A 24365-nucleotide genomic window follows, 5' to 3' on the forward strand; every position below is an offset into this window, starting at 1 on the left:
AGTGAGGTAGTTCACCAAGAGTGGCCCTTAACCCACTTCCCATTGGCCGATTCATTCTGCTTCCTTCTAAAGCCGTCCCCCCCAGCTGCTCCTGTCTAGACAATATACGGCACCTCAAAACCCGAGATAAGTGCCCGGCCTTAAAATGAACACTGCCACTTTAAACCGGCCTTTTCTGTTCTCCTCACAAAGACTATTTAACAGTCTTCTGTGAATGGCAAAAAAAAAAAAAAATTCACTTAGCGGTACAAAAAAATGTCTTTAATGGCTCCATATAGAGCCACTCAGCCCTCTTAAAATGTCTAAAAGCATTATGTTTTTATACTTAATTCCCCAACAGATTACTGAGCTTTGAAAAAGAGGAAGAATCGTTCCATCAATCCTATGTGTCTTCTGAGATTAAGAGTATTTAGTGCAGATCCAGGTCTAATATTGAAAATGTCATCACCTGGCGGTTAATTCAGAACACGGGACAAGGGAGGAAAAACATCTCAATACAAATCAACCGACATGTCAGTCAAGCTGGCTACCATTGCCATAAGGGATATGAAGAACAGCTCTGTGCCAAACGAATAAAAGTGTGCTCTTAAGAACAGGAAACCACCCAAGATAAAAGGGTGCAATGATATACAAGCCCATTCCTAAATCACAACTAAGTAACAAGAATCTTTGGAATGAGTCGTTCCTAATTTTATATAAGGGGGACATGGTTCTGAATATTATTTCCAACATTATGTCTTAATTTTGAGAGCACAGTTTTGAAGATTTTTTAATTTTTTAATGAAACAGATCACTTTGTCCAGCTATGCATTTGTATCACTGTAGTACCATGCTTAAAGCACTTAATTGCCTTGAATGCAAATCACACGGCACATTTTAACAACTTGCAAGGCACCAAGCAGCTTGTCAGGAGCATTTGGGGGTTAGGTGACTTGCTCAGGGACACTTCGACACACCAAGGGCGGGATGGAACCGGCAACCCTCCGACTGCCAGAAGACTGCTCTTACCTCCTGAGCCAATGTCACCCCGTTGGAAATATATTTCCCCGTTACAAATTTAGTAATGGAAAGGTCTGAAATTGCAATTAGGCATGAGAAACAAATGGATTTAAAGGTGGTTTTTAAAAAATGCAAGCCCCAGAACACCTATTTTTCACAGCAGTCTCCAGGTTAAGCCGTAATAATCTTAAATCTTGCCTTTCAAAAAACCACTATAAGACACATTTATCAACTCAGTTGAATTAAGGGGAGGATACAAGGTGATTACAAGGGAGCAATTTATTAGTACAGTCATTAATTCAAAAAACAAGATCTCAAAATTCATCATGTGCTCATCCTACAGTCTTTCATATAACCCTTACGAAAAGTTACAGGCATTCAGGTTCTTCACTTTATTACAAACTCAGGAATCGGTAATAAATATATATTCAGTCATTCATTTTCACCCGACATTAACTAAACGACCTTGGCATTTCAGTCTAAAAGCACTGCATTACATTCAAAATGGCTGTGCGAAAGCTGAATAATATTTGTGATGGATTATCCCCCACCACTGGTCCAGCAAACACACCTTATCTGCTGTTGGCTTTCATTCAAACTGAGCACTCAATTAATTAGGCTTGATTGGGCTGTCAGTAGAATACTAATGTCTGTTTGAAATAAATGCATTTGAACCATGATATACTTTGTGAATAAAATGTGCTTTTATATGTGCATTCATGCTAATAGAAGGACATGCTAATATTCATTTATATTGTTAAATAAATTTGTTTTAAGTATCTGTCCCTTCAATTAATCTCAGGGAGTAGCGGTCACAATTAAACTTAATAAGGCATTCAACTGTTCTAGGCTCCACTGAGTAATTATTCGATATTAAAAATGAATATATCTGCACTGCATTATTATTTTTAAGGAATTTCAATTAATATAAATACATTTCATGAACTTTACATTAAATATGCCTGAGTTCCACTAGAAAAAAAACAGCCAGCTTGATAACACTTTTTAGCTTAGCATCGTAGAACGGGTTAAAACATTTCTTTTTTTCTTTTTTTTTTTTTTTTAATTGCAGGAACACATTTCCAAGAAGCCGCATCTATAACAAAGGACAGACAGCCAATACCTGCTACGCAGTGTCAAATTCTGATCGATATTCAGTCAAGAGGTCAATGAAACTTAATTAATTGAGAGGTCAGTGGAAAGGAAAACCAGTAACACATTTTTACACTGCTGGCAAGCATTGGATTTAGCAGACCTGGCCCAGAATGAGAGTGAGCACATTTACACCAAACGGTCTCTGTAGCCAGGTGTGCAGGTATAACAAAGTGGGAGGATGCTTGTGGGTAATCTACACCAACAATGATAACTATAACGATAACTATTAATGCGTCCATACCACAACTATAAGGAGAACGACAGTAACGAACGTCACCATGGTTATGATTATACTGTAGTTGTAGCTCTTGGTGTGGATGGGCCTTAAATCAGACACCAGCTACACCACCACTATTAGCTTATCCTCCTGAAGGTAGTTACAGTATACTTTCATTAAATTATTACTAGTAATCACTTACACTAACCAAAATAATTGTTTCAGTAGTCACCTAAAATTCGGTGAATGAAAACGTGCAGTACCTGCAGAAGCTCAGTTTCAGAGCAACCCTACTGAACAGAGGGATATTTTCACAGACACTATAACACAGAACAACAGGCAGGATAACACAAGACTGATGACACACTGTGTTACCTTTTCAAATTATTCTGGGCATGTAGGACATATTGTATTAATGGTCAGTCATGTAAATTTGACATGGCATCGGACATCAGCACAAGACAAAAGTATAAAGAAATAACCATTACCAGCTTAGTGTCAGTCTTAGTTTCAAGTAAAATCACTCATTGGCACTTCGTCTCCACCGGTTTGATACTTAATATTTTACAATCCATAGCATATGGATACCAAACATAATAATACTCTACATTCTTCACATTAAGAACAGTCTAAACATCATGAAATTACTTTGACATTATAATTTCATAACTAGCCTATTTGCAGTCAATACTGAGGTTTTAGTTCTCTTCAAATAAAATACGGTATCGCTATGGTTAGTAATAATACGAGCAGTTAGTATCGATCAGTTAAAGTTAATGTAGGCACAAAATGGCACCTAAAAACAGGTATAAAAAAGATTTGCATTGATAGGCTTATTGGAGAATTTATGAAGGATTTCTGTGTGCGCATGTGTGTGTACATGCCTTGGAGTGGTGTGCATTTGTACACATGTTCATAGATTTCTATGACGAAATGTACACACACATGAGTGTGCGTGTATGGATGAGCTTGTGTGCTTTTGTGTGCATCAACCAGATTTCTGGTGTGAATTTTGGCTCAGGTAACTGTTCAGAGTTCGGTCTCGTTTGTCTCTTTCTGTTATTGACAAGAGTTCATCCCAATTAAAAATATATTTCTCTACAGAGAAAATTACTCAGAACACAATGAGTGCAATGTCCTGCTTTTATAAAATGGAACCCAAAAGAGAGAATACACCTGATAACACCTTCGCTCCTGACTAATCGCATCTGCAAGTGCATCTGCATTCATCTTTCGAACTTCATCTTGAATAACGGTGAACATAGTAATTTCCATAAAGCTCCCACGGACTTTATGATGTCATGATGTTGGTAAAATTCTTATTGCAAATTGTATTGAATTATATTTCCAAATTTGACCATTTCAAAAAGTTATGTTTCATAATTTTATATGGAAGTTAATTAAGGCATACACCAGTTAGAATAGTATAACAAAAACATGTAGTTATTGATTGAACTTCTTTTCACTTTTTTTTTTTTACCTGATCCCATGGATCAAACATATTCCAAAGTTTATGAAAATATACAGTATTCAATGCCTTCAGTAGTATTGTAGAAATCTCAAAACATAAACCATTGTTGTTCGACTAAAACATTCCTTTTTGGGAAAGCCCCATTTGCGTTTGCGTGTTTGCGATTACAATTGCTATCCCCGCTGCCCATTCATGACCTCAGGCAAGCAAGCGCACTCCTCTGACAGGTGCGATGTAGACCCCTGCTTCCTTCCACTCCGCGGACCCCCGGCTGAGCCTGCAGACTCCGGGGCCGGAGGGAGAGGCCTCGCGTGCAGCTGTGCGTGCCCAGAAAGGGGTGCCAGGAGCACTGCATTCCCCTCTCTCACACACAGCTCCAGGATATGTGAAACTGATCTGAGGTATGTCACAATGACCGGCCCACCACCGCACTCACCCCCAGGGGTCAGAGAGCGGCTCGGTCCGTGGCTCCAAACACTGGACGTCTATGCCGCATCTCCATTTCTTCATCCTGCGAAAGAAAGAGAGAGAACCGTCACAAACCTTCCATTCCATAATAATGCCTCTTTATCTCTGAGTGACCAATTAAGCGAAGGAATTATTGAGGTCGTTTTCATTTCTACACATCGACATGAGCTTTCTGGTCATTGCAATTGAAGGAAAACGTTGCATAACAATGCATAATGGAGGCGCTACAAATTGGACCTGGATCAAATACGTAATCGTTTAGGATTAAAATAGTTTTTTGTGCTCGATTTTTCCTGCCTGGTGCAGTTGAGCCAACCAAGTGGCCCTGAAGGCGGAGTTTGCACTTTACTTTCGGAGAGCATTTCATAGGTTCCAGTACACCAATACACTCAGTAAAGTGTAACATTTTTTTAATCCAAAGTAATTATTTATTTGACCCAGGTCTGCTACAAATGACACCTACTCACACACTGGGCTTGAGAATGAAGGTCAGAGATGAAGGCACCAATGACCCACAAATGGGTTATGACCCCTTATGTCACCAGTTCATTACTTACCAAACTGCTCATAGTGTTTCTTACTGTGGACAAAGCTTTTCGATGGGATCCAGATTCAGTGATTGGCAGCATGTGTTGGCTCTATTACAGAATTCCTGAGGTCAGATTCTCCTCCCTGAGGCTCGTTCGTAAGGCTTACTGTGTCAGCGGTCTCCTCCTCCTCAGTGTGTTCACTGTTATGATGGGACAGCTCAAAATCTGAGAGGGCACTCTCCACTGCCTCCTCGTCATAGTCCGTCTGGTAGTCAGACTCCTCTGACAGAGAGAGAGAGAGAGAAAGGAAGGTTAGGCAGACGAAAATGGGACAATGGGGGCAGTGAAGGACGTAGGGACGGAGAGAAGGAGCGGAGGAGAGAAACTCATTCAGGTATCAGGGTTATACTTAGGATAGGCGTGATAAGTATACGCTCCTCTTTCAGAGATCTGCATCTCACCCGTCACATACACCGCCTGGTTCACGGGCTCTATCCGGGACACGATCTCCGCCAGGTCTGTGAAGGAGGCGTTGGGGCACGTCACCACCTGGAGAAGAGAGAGCGAGAGAGGGAGGGGATTGCTACACCTCGCAGTTCACTTTCCTTCAGCTTTCCCAACCCAATTTTATTTTTTTTTATTTTTTTTTTTCGCATGTACAACCGCTAAATAAAAAGTTTGCCGGTGTGGAGTATGTGGACCTCAAATGTACCATTTTAATTTTGATTAGAGATTGACGCATCAGCAGAAACAGCAGACCAGGTGACCTTGAGCAAGGTGTTTTTGTTTACTGCTCTTAGTGAAATATCTAAACGGCATACATAGGCAGCATTAATTAGGATAGAGCGACAGTGAAGGATCAAAGCTTTCCCAAACCAAGCATAACAGTTTCCCCAAAATACAGAATACAGTAACCAACACCCGACTCAAATATGTGCTCGTCATTTACCATCGTGATCGTCAGGCAAAAGACACAAGAATTAAAATGTATTATCTTCTAAACGTCTGTGAAAACCTGACTCAAGACTTATGTTCTGTATTGTTGCTCTTGTACAGAATGTGAGGGCCTGTGTGTTATTGGCTTACGTTGTTGACCGTGTGTTATTCTCTTGCGTTGTTGCCTGTGTGTTATTCTCTTGCGTTGTTGCCTGTGTGTTATTGGCTTACGTTGTTGCCTGTGTGTTATTCTCTTGCATTGTTGCCTGTGTGTTATTGTCTTGCGTTGTTGCCTGTGTGTTATTGGCTTATGCTGTTGCCTGTGTGTTATTGTCTTGCGTTGTTGCCTGTGTGTTATTGGTTTACGTTGTTGCTCTTGGTGTTGTGGAACTCCTCTTGATGCCTGTCCTTCAGCATCTTGTCCACCACCCCGCTGCGCTTCCACACGTCAAACAGCGTCTTCCCGTGCTGGTAGCCCACCTCCTGAGAGAGCAAGAGAAAAGAAGAAAAACAGGGAGAGGAAGAGAGAAAATGGAAATAACAGAATGAGAGAAAAAAAAAACATACAAGGGAGAGAGGGATGCAGTGAGAGAACAAGGAAGAGGACAGGCAGAAATCGAGGAGAGAAAGAGAAAAAGAAAGTGAGAGAAGAGAAAATGAAATAGAGAGAACGTGAAACAAAAAACAAAATAGAGTATGTGTGAGAGAGAGAATTGCTTCCAAGTCACATTTTGGCTGTGTTTTCTTTCTGTATTGAACTGAACGTCGAGGGAGGGAAGGGCACGCAGACTCACGGCGATCTCGTCGAACTTGGCGAAATCCAGCGTGCCGTAGCGGTCGATGGGAGGCCGGATGTATTCGCAGTACTCGCAGCTCTTCACCGACTCCATCTGCCGCACGCAGCACACGTAGGCCAGCCTGGTCTGGATCTCCGCCATGTTCAGCACCTGTGACGCAGGCACACCCCAGGGTGTGTGTTCTTAAGTCCTGTACATGATGCACACTCTCAATGACCACTTTATTAGGTATTTATAACATCTATTTTTTTTAGACGTATTGGTCTTCTGCTACTGTAGCCTATCCACTTCAGGATTCAACGTATTGTGTGTTCAGAGATGCTCTTTGGCATACCACTGTTGTAACGTGTGTTTATTTGAGTGACTGTTTCCTTTCTGTCAGCTTGAAACAGCACGCCCATTCTTCTCTGACCTCTCATATTAACAAGGTACTTTCACCCACATAACTGCCACTCACTGAATGTTTTTTTTGTCTTTCACACCATTTTCTATAAACTTTAGAGACTGCATGGAAATCCCAGGAAATTAGCAGTTTCTGAGACTCAAACCACCCTGTCTGCCACCAACAATCATTTTAAACAATCAGATTAATAAGCTGGTGGACAGGTCGACCTAATAAAGTAGTGTACATTGGAATTATTTGTTAAAGGTGGCATTATATAAATTAAATGTGTCCGAATATAAGAGAAAAAAACAAGAGACGAGTTCTCCTTCAAGTTTGTTGTAATTCCCCATCTCAGTAGCACTGTGATGTAGCACACAGGTACACGGGAACACAAGTACACAGGTTTATGGGTACACAGGTGCACGAATGAGTGAACTCCAGCTCCCCTCACTTTGACCCTCTCTGCCAGGGGGTTAAAGCGTTTCCATAGCAGCCACCAGCCTGACAGCGAGTCGCCGTAGTTGGTGAGGTTCGTCTCGTCTTGGCTGCCCACGTCGATGGCGATCACCACCTTGGCACCCAAGGACCGTGCCACGTCCGCTACAGAGAGGAGAGGAGGGGAGCCTCAGAAAAGCCATCCCAGGTCTGCGCACGTCCGGCCGACGCATCGCATCGGTCGATGTGTGCGGTGACGTCACCCGTCTTAGCATAAACCCTAAGCCCAATGCACTGAAACATCAGTATTTTGACCAGGATTATGGGTTACTGGCTAATGTACAATTGAAAAACCAACTGGGTAGTGTGTGATAGTTTCACAATAGGTTTAGTTATAGGCATTTAAACCTTTTTGGTTCTTATAGTGCCTATTGGCTGAGATGCGCCAAAATTGGCATGTGTCCAGAGAATCATGTATGTGGACAAATGGTTTGCAACACCAAAAAAAAAAAAAAAAAAAGGTTAACTTTTATCGGGGTTTAAAACATTTGGCAGATGCAAATGAAATTGGGTATATAAGCACAAGCCAAGGAATGGTTGATTCTAGACCAAACAATTCAGGAGTTATGGTCTAAAACGTAAATGACGCTACCATGTGTCTGATAGGCGTCACTGCAATAACATGAGTAGTGATGGAATAATGGAAACTACCAGCCGAATTTCATAGCTCTACGATTTAGTTTTTGCTGCCCATTCAGTTCTAGTGGAGAATAATACATTTAAAAAATGAAACACTTTGTGCTTAAAAATAACAATAATAATATTGCCCATTTACGAAGTATCTACCTTAAAAAGAGAGCAAAACAAGTATATAAATATATAAACAAGTAAATAAAATATCTGAGCCTGGCAGAATAAGGTGCAGAGTGTCAGGGGTGCACGCAGACCTGGTAAGTTGTTGATATAACCTCCATCCATGAGCAGGTGTCCATCTTTAGGGTCACAGAGAGGAGGCAGGTACCCTGACAGGGACATGCTGGCACGGACATACCTCCACAGAGAGCCTGGGAGAGAAAGAGTGAATGAGAGAGTGGGCATTGTTAAAATCAATGATGAAGACTGAAAATACACAATACAAAGTGACAACAGAAGGAGGACGCACCGTCAGTGTGCACTCTCATGGTGGAGGCAGTGATGTCAGTGGTGATGTTGAAATAAGGGATCCACAGGTCCTGCAGACAGAGAAACCAGAGAACGAGTGAGTGAGAGGAAGAGAGGGAAGAAGAGCAAGAGAGCAGGATGTGAGAGAGGGCATGGAGAGAGAAAGAGGGGAAGAGAGAAAAAGAGAAAGAGAGCAGGACGGTGAGGGGGGGGGCATGAAGAGAGAGAGAAAGAGAGAGGGGGAGAGAGAAATGTACATTAACGGAAGTGGAAGAAAGAACAGCTAATTCCACCGTTCAGCAAGCACAAGACAATCATGATGCGTGCACATAGCTACAGGGTGTACATGTAAATATATACAACGGTCATAAGCAGAAGCACACGGCAGAAGCGTATACCATTATAAGCATGGCCAGGCAGTGATTTCAGAGTGTCTCTATACCAGACGCACTCAGACCACATCCTTTGGGAGACACTCAATCAGGCAGCTCTCTTTAAAGCGCTAACTGAACAGAGCAGGTGGGGTTTAGAGCGCATAATCATTAGCCTCAGGAGGTCAAGTGCCGGGCTGGAATGGAAACTGCAGACAATGCGGCCCTCCAGGACCGGCTGAAGTTATTCAATATGGGGGTGAGGTGGGAGAGATGGAAAAATCAATACTTCACAATAATTTGATAGGAATGTAGTGGGGGGGGGGGCACTCTCACCTCTATCTGCTTGCCCTTAAACACAGCGCTGATGCCGGAGTTGAAGGAGGCCCCGGAGAACATGGAGGTGATGGGGTAGGTCAGGTCTACGACCTTCTTGAATACTGATGTCATTTCCTGCGTGGGGACAGGAGGGGGGATGGAAGAGGTTGAAGTACAGGGGGCATGTTGTTGCGATTATCTCGCTACAGAGTGGAAAAACACAACAAATGGCGCTCACCATCGACCACTCTCTTGCCCGGACCCTCATGCGACTGCAGCTCCTGTCCTCCGCATACAGCGCCCCCATCAGCGAGCCGATGGAAGTGCCGCCAATCAGGTCCACGGGGATCCCGGATTCGCTCAGGGCCTTGATCACACCGACCTGGGAACACCCCCTGAAACAGGGCGGAGGGGATAGCGCAAGGGTGAGACTAGCATAGTTAGACACAAAGATTCACCAGTGCAACTACAGTGAAGTGAGTGTGGAACAAGACTTAGTAAAGCAACACTTAACAAATTGAGGTACTAAACAAAGAAGAAGAAACAAAAGAGTGAGCGAAAGAACGGGGGAGGCAGTAAGGGAGAGAGGATACCAACCTTGAAGCGACTCCAGAGTAGGACTGACGAAAAGGGCCGACAAACAGAAGTGCGGTCAGAATAACGGACAAAAACTCCAAGGTTAGGCATGCTGACAAGATGAGACGGACAGCAGTAAAGAGATGTGTGAGAGTCAAATCAAAACGGAGACAGTGTGTGTGCTCTCTCTGTGTAGAGGCGGCGTATGACTGCGAAAGCCCGTATATTTGTCTTTGCGTATGCTTTTGTATGCATACCGTGTACTCTAAGTGTGTGTGTGTGTGTGTGTGTATGTGCGCGAGTGTGTGTGAGTGTGCATGCATGTGTGTTTAGGATGAGGTACCAAAGTGACAAACAATGAACACGTTGCCAGGAAAATGCATACATCATCAGTAGTTTCCATTTAAACAGAAGTACAGCACTGAGAATAATCAATCACTATAGATCGCTCCCATTGACCAGAGCACTGAGCCAAAAGCCCTAAGCCATGGGACAAGAGAGCATCAGCCCTATTCCGGATGCCAGTTCCCATGGTTACCACTACACCAGACCAACTAACCTCTGACCTTACCTCACCTCACAGAGGTCATTCCAGTACCTCATCGTCTTAACTGAACTCTGTGGTGACTGCATGCAAAGCTTTAACTTGAAGGCAGGTCTCCAGGTGACCATTAGACAAGACCTATTTGCCCCCAACCCTACCTTTGCCCTACCTGCAATCATGGAAGTACCTTCACTGAAAGTCAGCACTTTAACCTCATTTTTACCGTTTGATTTCAAATTAAATGTACTGGACTGCAGACCCAAAAGAACAGAAATTGAACTGCACTGTACATGCAAAGAGTTAGCAGTAGTATTCATTTCTGTTGTAATTGGTAAAAACATGATGGCAAGGGTAGTTCCCAAGCCCAGTACAACAGTATGTCGTACTGTAATGGTCAACCGGAGATTGGACTGAATAGTGCAAAATATCTTCACTCGTTTGAATAAAATAATTTCTTAAATACTGGATACTTTTCACTCCAGGGCAGAAGTCAAGGCTTTCACGGCGAAGATAGCGGTACCTGGCTCCCCCTCCCCCCAGCACCAGGGCAATGGCGTTGCCGGTCAGGACCCGGGCCAGGCGGGAGAAGTCCGAGTGGCGGTCCGGTGGCTTCTGGAAGACCCGCTCGTACATTTCTCTCTGGGGAAGGATGAGAATTTCACTTAATTTTAAAACTATTTATATGTAATAAGAAATACCCTGCACAATACTCTTAAATGCTCCCATTTATTTCTGTTAGTTTTATTAGTTATATATTTATATTCAAACAAAATGCTTGGTATATGTACACTCAGTGAGCACTCTATTACAGTAGGTAGCATTTTCCACTTAGAGGTTTGAAGCGTCCAGAGGTGCTCTTCTGCATAGCACTGCTGTAATGTGTGGTTATTTGCATTACAGTCACCTTCCTGTCAGCTTTGACCAGTCTGGCTCACTTGATGTTTTTTGTTTTTCACACACTTCTCTGTAAACTCTGAGACTGTTGTGCACTCAAACCACCCTTAGATCACATTTCTTCTCCATTCTGACATTTGGTCTGAAAAACAGCTTCTTGACCATGTCTGCATGCTTTTATGCATTTAGTTGCTGCCACATGATTGGCTGATGATCAAGCTAGTCTACCTAATAAAGTGCTCACTGAGTGTCCTGATGTAGACCTGAGGGATGAAACGCTGTGTGCCCAGTTGAAAATCCCACCTTAAACCACCCAAAACTGGTCAAATTTAAGCAGTGTTTTCAACAATTTTAGCTGGTCAACCAGTTGTTCACATGCTGACCAACCTATATAGTCAGCTAGTGCATCAGCTTAACTAGTGTTGTCCAGATAAAGACCAGCCACTGACCAGCTAGAAGCATCATAAACCATCTTAAACCAGCTCAGAATCCCAGCTGGTCTTAGCTTTTCAGCAGGGTACAGTTCCAACAATTAAGAGTATTTAAGAGTAATGTGTGGGGTTTTTCTTCTTTTCACATTTGAACTAACCTACAACTCCAGCACTAACAAATATATGTGCATATGTTTTTTACTTCCATACTAAACGATTTATTTCTCAGTTGCTGTTATCCCCCCTCTCTCACTGCACTTGATAAGGTGAGACCCCCCCAGCAGGGGAGCTGATCCAATTTGGGTTTGGTGCCAACTTAAGCTCTTGATTACAGTACTTAATCAGGCCAGCCGATTTCATCCAGCCAAATTTATGGGGCCCCGCATTCAGGATACAGTCCTGAGCGATTACCTGATGCAGACTGCACATTTAACTTGTTTAACTGTGCTTCAATACAGGAGTGAAGCAGCACTGGTGTACCTAGCGGTTTAGATCAAATTAATCCAGAATAATTGGCTGGTACAAACACCAGCCCTCCAGGAAATGTTCCGCAGCCCTGGGTTGGACAATCAGACAAAAAAACGACATCACCTCAGCCAACACAAAGCAGGGTTGGACTCGACTATATTTCAGTTCAGTCAAAACCGATTGTAATTCAAGTCATGAATTTGAAAACAGCCACGGTGTACGAGGACCTTAATTCATTTCCTCAGCTGAAATAGAACCGAGCCCGATTCTGTGAACGGCATTATAAAAAAAATAAAAGAATTCCGTAATAAATATGCTGTTGTCAAATCCATTGTAAAAGAGCTGTAAGATTAATTACAAAGAGCCCCAGTAGTAAAGTAGTGAAGATATGACGGCGCAAGGCAGCAGCTGGTATCACTGTCTGTTTGCTTGCTGTGATCAGCATAGCAGGGATAAAAAAACACGGGTGTCATGAATCAAGGCGCAGAACCACGGATGCATGTAGGAGAAGATATGTCGTCACTGAGGCATGGCCATCGCATTTTACAGACATGCAGGTTTATATATGCACACTGTATAAATACACATAGCTCATATTTCACCGTAAATCACAATAACTGGAATTTCATTTTTAGCCACTATCTGTGCTAAGCAGGCACAGGAAGTACTTGAGGTGGTAAACTATTATTGATGCTGGTTTGAACTCAAATGATAGCAGAGCCAATGAAGGGTAGTGGACAGAGAAGTATGATGTATGGTGACTGTAAGGGAATGGAAGGGTAGGGCTAAAAGTAAAAGAAATTCTATTAATTTACCCAGACCTGAGATATAGACTCTCTTAAAAGGCAGTCAAGAGAGCAGCGCAATATACACAGAAAACCACACAATAACAGACATAGCCGTTACACCATGAAACCATGACCAACAGCTAAATGCAGTTATACCCTTTCTCCAGCGTCTTTCCCGAGTTCTTGATTAAAACTCATACAGTGAAATGAAGCTATGGGGACGGAGACCGGGGTGAGGGGGACTGGGGTTGGCCGAACGGAAGGGGGTCCAGGGGCAGGGCGCGTACCAGTTTGGGCAGGCTCCTCTTGCTGAAGACCCGTCGGGGGCAGGACAGGTGAACGTGCCTGGAGATCCAGCTCCGCATGTTGAGCCACTCCACCGTGCCGCTGGGCGGTGGCCCGTCCTCACGGTGCAGCAGGATCAGCTGTTTCTGGGCCCGCACCGCGCTGCCCTCCAGCATGCGCTCCAGCTGCAGGGGTCAGAGGTCAGAGGTCAGTGTGGTATGACTCAACCCCAACCAGTCCCCGACCCTAGGCACCCGGACTGGAACGAGACAACCTTGTGAACACACATGCAGACACATCTATGCAGAATGAAGAACTACAAGAACTACAAGAGGAACCAAATGTCTTAACCTATAACCACTGCCATCTTCTCTTTTAGGTCATGGGGTTGCCTTAAAAGAAACACCTGTGACAAGGGGCTTTATGCATCTACATCATTTGACTTGCACAACATTCCAGATCCATTTTCCAAAGCAGGAAAGAGACGCGACACTGGAAAGGTCTGTACCACTGGTCTGTGAGCTCAGCTACTGCGAGACCCACAAATGCAAACCTAAACGCCCGTTCATTTGAATTTCATGATTAATCATGCGGATAGTCACATTATCAAACAATATGCCTCACTGGGGTATCCGTGTTCAAATAATTACGGTGCGCTTGCAAATTGCTAAGGCACACACAGAACTGCTTCCATCATCTGAAAACGAGATGATTTCCTGTGGGAAGCGCCGACTCACGGCACGGCTCCCCTGCTTTCCACACCTCTCATTCCCCCCGTCTTTCCTTCATTGTGGCGTGATTATTTATGCTTTTGTGCCTAATAGGTTTTAGCTGCGGTTAGTCTGATTATACAGACTTTGCATTTTAAACATTCTCTAATTCACACTCGCTAATGGTTGCATTTGCCACTAGGAACAGACTTAAAATAGGATCCCAGTAAGGATTAGAAGCCCCACGGATCTTCACACTCAGAAATGCTCTGCAAATAATGGTTTTCCGAGGGGGGGGGCACTGAAAAGGCGTCTATAGGAGAACACACAAAGCCGTGGCAGTTACTGTCAAGCTTAAAAATGTTAAAGAGTGCCCGTCTTTTCTAAAGGCTAAAAAGAACACCAACAAGCTACCCATTTCCTACACCCTCATGAAAAGGTGCCGGAAATTCCAGTATTCTGTTCCAGTCACCTGGTTTTGCCAATTAGCACAATTCCTCAGCCAGGGGGCAGAGCTAACTGGTGAAATCAGCAGGCTGAGTTCACGGGTGGAAGAAACACATGGGAGGACTTTTGCTTTCTGACTGCTGGACTTTCCCCCTTGCTCACGTCTCACCTCCCCCACGGTGGGCTCCTGCTCCCCCAGTCCCACGATGATGATGCAGTCGGCCTGGCGGATGCAGCGCTGGGTCCAGGGCGTGAGCGAGTCGTCTGACTGGTAGAGCACGATGCGGTGGATGTCCTCCTGTTGCCCCAACCAGCTGGACAGCCGGTACTCGTGAACACTGTCAGGTGACCAGAAAGCGTCGCAGCAATGGACAGGGGAGAGTTATGCAATACATCTAAATCACCTTTATTCAACCAGGCTCTCCCACTGGGACAGCATAATCAGTCACACTTTACAATAAGGTTCATGAATATAGTAGTTAATCATGAATTAATGATGTACAAATACATAAATTAAGTATGAAATTAACCATTGCTAACCATTTTTAACCATCAATTGTTAATGTATTTGTTAACTACAAATTAATGCTTTAGTTACATGAATATTCATACATTACAGAATCATAGGATAAACTTGCAATTAGTTCACCATGAACAGATACATTAACTGTTTAGTTTTTTATTACAATAAAAAATGAATTATTGTAGCTGTTAGCATTAATTAATGATTTACAAATACATGAACAAAGCTATACCTATTAAGTTCTCAGTAGTTAGGAAGTTAATAACTACACTGGTTAATGCCAATTTGTGAAGACTTATTGTAAATTATGACCAAAGATTCTTTCACAAGAGAGACCTGGTTCAAAATAGCAGCACGTTCAGAAAGAGAACAAAGTAGAATAATGGTGCCCCACGCAACACAATGTGCAAGTTTACAATACATCACAAAACAATGACCATTAATGAATACAATTATTTATGGTTGGGCCATTTTCAAGACCAGGTGCATTTTAGTGTTATGCCACAATCTTGGACTGGAAAACAGATTACAAATGAGCATTACTTCCAATACAGCAATTTGTAATGTAAACGATGATCCAACATCTTTGAAGTCATACAGAAGTACACTCAGTGAGCACTCAATCATGCGGCAGCAACTAAATGCATGAATACACAAGGCATCAAACCTCTACAGCAGCAGAAGACCAATAAGTCTACAAAAATAAGTCTGATAAATACCGAATAAAAAGTGCTCACTGAGTGTATATCCATTATGTAACCAGGAGCCAGAGTTGTAACAGGTTGAAATTCCCATCGCGTCGCAGGTGTTCATAGTTGCATGGCAGTCTATTAGAATATCGCTCCATCTTTGGAGTTTGTTCTTATCACATCCCACTGTTTCTGTGACTGTCACTTTCACTGTTTTTTTTTTTCTTAGCTGTCAAATTAAAGCTTCCTTCCTCGCTGTAACTCACGCTGCGCCTATGAAAAAATGTATGTGGCATTTCCTAGGTCAGGAATAGCGTATCAAAAAAGTTTTTTACAGGCTGATATCAGAATGGGAACAAACAGAAAGATGCTCATACAAGACAGAACAGACCTTCTGACATGCAAGCAGAAAAGCTGCTGCACTGAAGACACACACATGCAGATATGCACACAAACACACACACACACACACACACACACAGACAAACACACACACAGACAAAAAAAAACACACACACATAGGAGGAGGGTCATGCATAGAGACTGTGTAGGACACAGCCAGGTACATCAGATGCTAGAACACATGCACACACACAGACATGTGTGATTAGACTGCTACTGACCTGTCTAGCGCTGCAGCACCCAGGCGCTGTCTGATGATGTCACTAGTGAGGAGGAGGGTGGGGCCTGGAACGATAACCCAGATAACATATAAAGGAATATGCAAGTACCTGCCGTTCTGACAAAAAATTACCTTCCCAAGGATACAGCAGTTCAACCTCAGAAATTTGGACAGATACTGCCAAACAGTCCTTCCGAACCCCATCCCCCCAAAAAACATAGTCCTTCTGTGATAATGTAAACAAATGTTTAAAATGTAATTTAAACTAATGCTTTAATTATTTGTTCTTTGATTATTGTCTTCCCTGTTTAATTCTGTTCTTGTTGCGACTTGGCAGTATGGTAAACGAGGAGCTTGCCCCTCAATGCTTCTCCGAGGCTTAAATAAAATAAAGCACAGTGTAAACTCTGAATAAAGGGTCCTTAAACCAAGCTCCTTAGCAGCCACAGCGCACTGCTGTCCCGTGTAGGAGGCAAGAGTGGAGGAGACTCCGCACTGACCGATAGCGATGAGGGCGTGCTGCAGCTCCAGGGTGAAGGCGGTCAGAGGCACTTCCTCCGACACGGGCAGGATGGCCACGGTGGACAGGTTAGAGGCCGGATTCCCCGAGTCCCACTTACTGCTGGGGGTGTGCAGGGCCAGTCCACGAGCTGGGGAGTGTGTGTGTGTGTGTGTGTGTGTGTGTGTGTGTGTGTGTGTGAGTGGGGGAGTTATTCATGGCCCACAAGCACAAACACACAGAATGCATGAGAGATCATTAGATTTAACACACAGCAAACATACATACACAAAGACAGATTACATAATTCACAGTACACATATAGGTTACAATAAGCACAAACACAACTGTTTTGCACCCAATTCAATTGAACAGACAGCAGCAGGGAAAGCATAAATACAGAGTAACTCCTTCCACAAAACACACACACAAGACACACACTCACGCACGCCAGCACACACAAACACACCTGATAGGGGTCCATTCACTTGTTGAAGGTTTCCAAGGATCTTCTGACCAAGAAGGTGAATCAACCTTGTCACCACCTGCAGTTACACAGAAGGCAGCAGTGAGAGACAGCTAGACAGAGATAGCAGCACATAATGCTGTATAATCCTTGGGAAGACAGACTGCAGATGGTTTCCTTGTCGTCTCCTTCGGTCTGTCTGCCCCCGTCCCTCTGACTCACCTGCGGGTACTTCCTCTTTATGGACCGGAGCGCCCCCTCCGGCAGCTTCGCTAACTCCGAGTCCCGGACAGCGTGCACGGTGGTGGCTCTGTTCTGATGCGTCAGGGCCTCCACCTGCACAAACCCAGAGGACCCACGTCAGAGAGAGAGGAAAATACCCAAATAGGTGCTCTACAACCAGGACAACTAGACTACATGAGACTCCTTGCCCGGGCAACTTCTTAAAATAAGACAGTGGAGCACACAGAGAGCAGAGAACTGCACTCGGTTTAATGGACATTTAATGGACGTTTTGAGATCTTCCTCAGAGTCCAAGACAGAGACGAGTGAGAGAGACTCGAGGCGTGTTAAAGTACACAAATGGCTCTCCCCATGTACGCCAAACATGATTATCTACTGCTCCAAAGAGTGCCAACACTGCAAAAAGAAAACAGAAAATCTAAACCACGCAATAAGGGCCGGAGTTATGTACATAAATCCCGCAGCGCAAAATAGGGCGAGAGGAGGGCACGTTGGAGCGCATACAGTCTGCTAAGGCTACAGCTCATTACGCAGTCAGCGGACGGGAATGCCAACTAATCACTTTTTGTGAAGGAAGCCGAGCTTAAAATGCGCAGTTAAAAAAAAATCCTGTTCAGTGTGTGTTGAATACTTTCATTGGATGCAGGGAGATTGATGTATCTTCTGCTGCGATCTAAGAGCGTATCCAGCACTGCGATCAGTGTAGGACAGAATGCAGGCTGTGACTTTCCAGCCACGGCGACAAATATCGATTGACAAGATGGGAGATCGTGTAATGATGCGAGGCTTGACTATTGGTGGAATGGAACGGGAACCTTGTGTCAGAGGTTAATGGTCATCTTTTATTTCTCTCAGAAGGGTAATTATTTATTTTGCTGGGCGCTTGTCACAGAAGTCATTTGACTGAATCCATGCTTGTCTCTTTTTGGCTACTCTGTGTATTTCCCTGTTTTCAGTGCTTTCTGTGATTTCTCGGCAGTTTTGCAGCCTGCAGCCAGTGACATGCACTCCAAAAATTGAAACGTACTGGAGGCTACAACATGTACCCAATCTAACTTTAAAGAAACACATAGTAACTCTGTTTTTATTATTTTGGTAGTACAATTTAAACACGCATTAACAATGTTCTGGCACTTGTATACCAGTTGCATATGTTCTCTCAACCATTTCCCACTGCTGTGCATTAACCATCTATTGGTTCATTTAATAAATCGGTTTAAAAAACATAAAACATTTCTGTGATTTTAAACAAATCTGCTCTATGACTTTAGTCAATATTTTCAGTGAAAATCACTCAGCCTTAATTATTGCGTGACTATTTAATCTGGACCGTTTTATGATTTCTTGCTAAAAATTTGTAAAGACTCTCTCAGTCCAAAAAGAGTCTTGCTTACGCCTGCTCGCAAAGAAATTGAATGCAAAAATCGACCCTCATTAATTGCATGAACTTTAGCAAATTCAGTGGAATACATAATCAGCCACACTTATATCTCCACAGGTTTCTGGGGCAGAATGCATCATATCTGAGCTTGAAACTAGTTGCAAAAGGCTTAGTAAATCTGCCTCTGGCTGGCACTAATTTTATGTTACAACTAATGATTTATAGATGAGTCATTTCACAACTAAGAAGCACCTGAAGATAATTTGCACAAAAATGTATCGTTTACACGATCCCATTTGGGGGGCTCATTAGTTGTGCCACATTATCATCACATGTCATACGGTACCTGTGACCCTCAACCTTTGACCCTTACCACTCCAATGAGGTCACCGCGGCCATACTCCCCGATCAACTCCTTTTTCCCATCGTCCTTCAGGATGACGGAGCGTAACCGACCGCTCAGGACAATGAAAGTGCAGTCCGACTTCTCTCCCTGTCTGAGAGTCACAGAGAAAGACATATGGGAAGAGAGAGACAGCGCGTCAGAGAGAGAGAGAGTCAGAGAGAGAGTGAGAGAGTGAGAGAGTGAGAGAGTGAGAGAGTGAGAGAGAGAGTGTGCGTAAGTTATTAGTGCAACAGATACAGTTATGCTAACAGAGCAGGTGATGCAATTCACACAAGAAGCTGCTCATTTTCACTGCAGAGCAAAGTACACCTAAACTCCTTAATCTCTTCCATACATGTAATTGTCATTACCTTTACAAGGGACAGGGAAAAACAAACAGAGATAAAGAGTGTATATAGAGATAAACAGAGACAATAAATGGTGGAGTATGAACACAGAGAGAATACAGTGCCGAGAAAAAATGATGTGAACCATTTCAAAACAATTTTGAAAAGAATGGGCCAAATTGGCTTCAAGCCAAAGGGAGGACTGATCAACAGTTTGAAGACACTGCTGCTTGTGTGCCACTGTCGCCCATTACTGAATAGAGAGTGTGAAGGTTCACACATTTTCTGAGAATGTTGGATCAACTTGTTCAACAAAGAAAAAGTAAGCATTCTGAGTTGTCATTTATGCAAATAGGTTTACTTTATTATCTGGACAGAAATCTCAAATGAAGATTGAACATCAAAGATAATTAGGTGAAAGGTCCACAGGAATATCTTGAGATAGATAAGGAGACAGGGACGGGAGGTAAAGGCGTGAGAGAGGGAGAGGGTGGACGAGTGCAGCAGAGGGGGAGGGTTTACCTGTACACGGCGCGGCCTGCCTCCACCGCCATCCAGTCCAGGGCGAAGTCGATCTGCCTGACGAAGGAGGACACCCTGCGGACCACTGTGTGAGCCACGTTCAGCACCACGCTGGGCTCTGCACGCATGATCCTATAGACACACGCACACATGCGCACACACACGCGCACACAGGCGCGCACACACGCGCACACACGCGCACACACGCGCACACACGCGCACACACGCGCACACACGCGCACACACGCGCACACACACGCACACACACGCACACACACGCACACACACACGCACACACACGCACACACACACGCACACACACACGCACACACACACATTGAGAACACTTGCACAGACAGTATACTAGCAAACACATGCCTCTGCTCTGCACTGGCACAGGCAAACATAGCTAGCATTTACGTAAATGGCTGAACGCTGACACTAATTACCGAATGCTTCGCACCTTCGAGCAACCACTGACCCACACACAGACACACGCCTGGCACCGACACACGTAGTTATGTAGAGGTGCTTGGGCCCAATTTTGATATAGTATTACAAAGGTTCATAGAAAAACAGTAACTGAGAGAATTCCAGCCAAGTGTGTAAGAGAAGCGGAAATAAAAGTTTCATTGGACATAAAATCCTAACGCATCATAAAGTTGGGACAGGACATTATCCTGTATGGCTTATATATGCTGACTGAGTGTGATGGAGACTGGCTTCATCTCAAACTCAGTATCAGACCACCGTGTTCCACTGTATTCTCAAACATGCTTACTATCAGGACACACAAACTGCACAAAGGGACACAAAGTGGAGCTGTTTTCTAAATGCTATCTATCATCAGAGCAGACAGCTGAAGCAGCTTATCGCACTGTTTCAGCAAGGGTGCTGGACAGGGCTATCAGTGGCATTGATTGAGCTCACACAGAATGCAGATGACCCCTCCATTTCTGATAAAATAACAAAATAATCGTGCTCCAAAGTACACCAGGACGCATGTGTGCATGATTTATCTGCATCTGATTTAGTGAGCTGTGTCTGTGGCTATTTGCATGTGTGCGTCTGTGTGCACAAATCTGTCTGTGTGGCATGCGCATGAATGTGTTCATGAAGAGGAAAGTACATTCTCAGTGATGCATGTCTGTGTGTGTGTGTGTGTGTGTGTGCGTATGTGCGTTTGTGTGTGCATATACAGTGAGGACAGTGACATATTTTTAAATTTTAAAGGGTATTAATTGCATCCATATCGAGTCTCGGAATTACAGACCTTTAAAACTGTGTCGCTGACATGTGTTTCTGCGTGTGAGTGTGTAAATGTGTGAGTGTGTGAGTGTGTGTGTGAGAGAGAGAGAGAGACTCGTACTCGTAGAAATGTGTCTTGGAGATGGAGAGGAAGCTGCACTCTCAGAGGTGTGTGTGTGTGTGTGTGTGTGAGTGTGTGAGAGAGTGAGCGAGTGCATGAGTGTCTGAGTGTGTAAGTGTGTGTGTGTATGTGTGAGAGTGTGTGAGTGTGTGTGAGTGTACGTGAGTGTGTGAGTGAGAGGCTCGTACTCATAGAAGTGTGTCTTGGAGATGGAGAGGAAGCTGCACTCTCTCAGGGCGCGCACGCTGAAGATGAGGGGTTCCCCGGTCAGCACGGCCAGCTGCCCCACCATCTCCCCCGGGTGGGTGAGGAAGAGGAGGGTGTCCTCTTCACGGTCAATCATACGCTGGTATACATGCAGCAGTCCTGAGATCACAAACTGCACACTCACATCCTGACAAACGCGCAAACACACCACACAATAAAACATAAAGATTAGTGTGCTGCATGTACCAAACTTCAGTGCAGTTTGCATGTTTGATTCCTGTTGTATGATTCAGTGCTGAGTTGTACTGCATGATTCATTGCTGGGTTCAGCAGCATATTTAAGTGCTGATATTTTAGTGCTGAGTTTCAGTGTGGGATTGTTCTGTTGCATGTTTGAGTGCTGAGTCCTCTTATATGATTTAGTGCTGAATTCTGCTGCATGATTCATTGCTGGGTTCTGCTCTGAGATTCATTACTGGGTTCAGCCGCATGTTTAAGTGCTGAGTTTTTCTGCATGGTCCAGTGCTAATTTCTGCTGGATGATTAATTGCTGGGTTCTGACCTGATCCCCCTGCCGTGCCACCTCAGAGCCCGGCTTCACCTGGTGCAGAGTCACCCTGCCCTCCAGCAGAGAGGCATCCTACACAGAGACAGTAATGAAGAATGAGCCAACAGCATGTGCGCACACACACAAACAAATGCGCTCGTACATAAACGTGTGCAACCTCAGAAACATACACAAACAAATGTGCTTATACATGGGTGCACTCTCAGATACACACACACACACACTCACACACTATGCAATGTCACCTGCAGCTGCATGAGTGCGAGCAGGTCTTTCTTGGCAGCCTGGAAGATAGCATTGATCTTGCTATGAGGGGCATGCCCCCACTGGTCCCCACTCTCTGAGTAATGGAACACAGCAGAGGGGGTCTGATGCATGGTCACACTCTTCTTCCGGATGGACTGAGAGGGGAGAGAGACAGAGAGAGAGAGAGAGAGAGAGAGAGAGAGAGAGAGAGAGAGAGAGAGATATAGAGAGATAGAGAGTGAGAGACGGTGAGAGAGGGTAAGAGAAAAGGAGAAGGAGAGATAGAGACAGAGAGAGAGGGTGAGAGAGAAGGAGAAGGAGAGATAGAGAGAGTAAACGTTATTTACTGCCTGCCAGTGTACAAGACTACACTTGAGTGAGTGAGTGAGTGAGTGAGTGAGTGAGTGAGTGAGTGAGTGAGTGACTTAGTGACTTAGTGACTTAGTGACTTAGTGACTTAGTGACTTAGTGACTTAGTGACTTAGTGACTTAGTGACTTAGCGAGTGAGTCAGTGGACACATGAGTGCGTGAGTTACTTACCTTGTGAGCAGCAGGACTGGTGGGGGGATTGTCGAGGGTGACCCTGGCTCGCTCGTACGCCATGTTAAGGTCAGTCCCAGGCAGTCCTGTAGGACAGAGTCTCTCAGACACCAGGAACACAACACAACACAAAGCATGCTGTACGGCAGAGAATGCACCATGCAGTGCAATACAATGCAAGGTGAGCGATGACACAAGGTGTCGTACATGCGTCAACACAGAAGCAGGGTACGGTGGTTACAGATGCAAACTCTTAAAGCCAGTTCATATCCCGGTTATGGTACTGCACAGAGATCAAGACTAATTTCCTTCTTAATATTTTAGATTCATTTCATTTCATTTACGTCACAATAACATTGGAACCATAACGTACAATCATGCACAATCTCTAGATGCACTGTATTTAGTGTTTGTAGTGAAACGCTAATTTACAACACCTGTCCACCGCATTTAAAAGAAACACGCAAACATACAAAGAAACAGAAAAGGTCAGAAACAAAGAAGGAGGGGTGGTACCAGTGGTCTCCGTGGGTGTGGACATGGAGCGGGACCTCCTGAAGGAGACAGAGGGACTCTCCGTGGCTGCGGCCTTCCTGCCATCTGAAAGCACAGCCAGATCATCAATTGTGATCAAAATTCAATCAAAGGTGAAGGAAAAAAAAATGACCACAGGCTCATATCTCACCTGCATCTCCAGGATGGTCAGCAGAACCCTGGGGCCCTCGATCCTGGACGGAGGCTTCATCTGCAATGCAGGACTGAGAGTGCCGGTGTAGTCCCTTCCCCGCAGTCCCCTCTCCGAGCACACTGGTGACAGACACTAGGGGCACTGCCTGAAGCTCCTGTCACACACAAAATGGAGGAGGGTGGCATTTTTGGGGTCACCACTATACATTGGAACAAATTAAAATACTAGCCAGCAAGCCAGGTCAATACACTGCCTATTTTAATTACGTTCTGGTGGTGAAATCAAAACACATATTCAACAGACTACTTCCCGGGTTCATTACCTTACACTACACTAAAAGCATTTAGCATATGCTCTTATCCAGAGCGACGTACAATATTTGGAAGAATAAAACTGACATTTAACAACGCTGCATTTTTTTGTGCTTTTTAGGTAGGCATACCTGAAGCAGGTCTGTAAAACTTTATCAATTTTTAGTGAAACTATCAATATATTTATGTCCACTGCACTTGGTTTTCTCACCCACTACCATGGCACAGAATGCCTAATTCTAATTAATTTTTTTTTGTAAAGGTTATGCATTATTCCCACTACAACACATCATCATAAGGTCAAACATAGTCAGTGAAATTGACACAAATGTTACAATTCTAAAATCATGAAATGCCTACAGCAATGATCTC

General features: G+C 44.0%; 1 protein-coding gene across 2 annotated transcripts in view; it reads right to left on the reverse strand.

Moving 5' to 3' along the window:
- Window positions 1-1263: 1263 nt before the first annotated feature.
- The window catches only part of pnpla7b (patatin-like phospholipase domain containing 7b), a 31376-nt gene continuing 8274 nt past the window's right edge, over window positions 1264-24365 (reverse strand). For both annotated transcript variants that reach the window (XM_061259381.1, XM_061259382.1), the window contains exons 13-37: window positions 23680-23836; window positions 23511-23594; window positions 22995-23080; window positions 22453-22608; window positions 22202-22279; window positions 21621-21826; window positions 20064-20195; window positions 19183-19306; window positions 17408-17521; window positions 17189-17264; window positions 16721-16870; window positions 16222-16285; window positions 14556-14724; window positions 13232-13414; window positions 10884-11002; window positions 9482-9638; window positions 9262-9378; window positions 8556-8625; window positions 8341-8457; window positions 7410-7558; window positions 6571-6723; window positions 6143-6259; window positions 5302-5389; window positions 5007-5122; window positions 1264-4353 (exon numbers count right to left, since the gene is read on the reverse strand). In XM_061259381.1, the coding sequence (XP_061115365.1) occupies window positions 4288-4353; window positions 5007-5122; window positions 5302-5389; window positions 6143-6259; window positions 6571-6723; window positions 7410-7558; window positions 8341-8457; window positions 8556-8625; window positions 9262-9378; window positions 9482-9638; window positions 10884-11002; window positions 13232-13414; window positions 14556-14724; window positions 16222-16285; window positions 16721-16870; window positions 17189-17264; window positions 17408-17521; window positions 19183-19306; window positions 20064-20195; window positions 21621-21826; window positions 22202-22279; window positions 22453-22608; window positions 22995-23080; window positions 23511-23594; window positions 23680-23836 (3048 nt within the window). In that variant the 3' untranslated portion in view covers window positions 1264-4287. The remainder of the gene's footprint in view (window positions 4354-5006; window positions 5123-5301; window positions 5390-6142; window positions 6260-6570; window positions 6724-7409; window positions 7559-8340; window positions 8458-8555; window positions 8626-9261; window positions 9379-9481; window positions 9639-10883; window positions 11003-13231; window positions 13415-14555; window positions 14725-16221; window positions 16286-16720; window positions 16871-17188; window positions 17265-17407; window positions 17522-19182; window positions 19307-20063; window positions 20196-21620; window positions 21827-22201; window positions 22280-22452; window positions 22609-22994; window positions 23081-23510; window positions 23595-23679; window positions 23837-24365) is intronic.

Source organism: Conger conger, chromosome 11 (assembly GCF_963514075.1).
Source record: "Conger conger chromosome 11, fConCon1.1, whole genome shotgun sequence".
In the NCBI taxonomy this organism is placed as follows: Eukaryota; Metazoa; Chordata; class Actinopteri; order Anguilliformes; family Congridae; genus Conger; species Conger conger.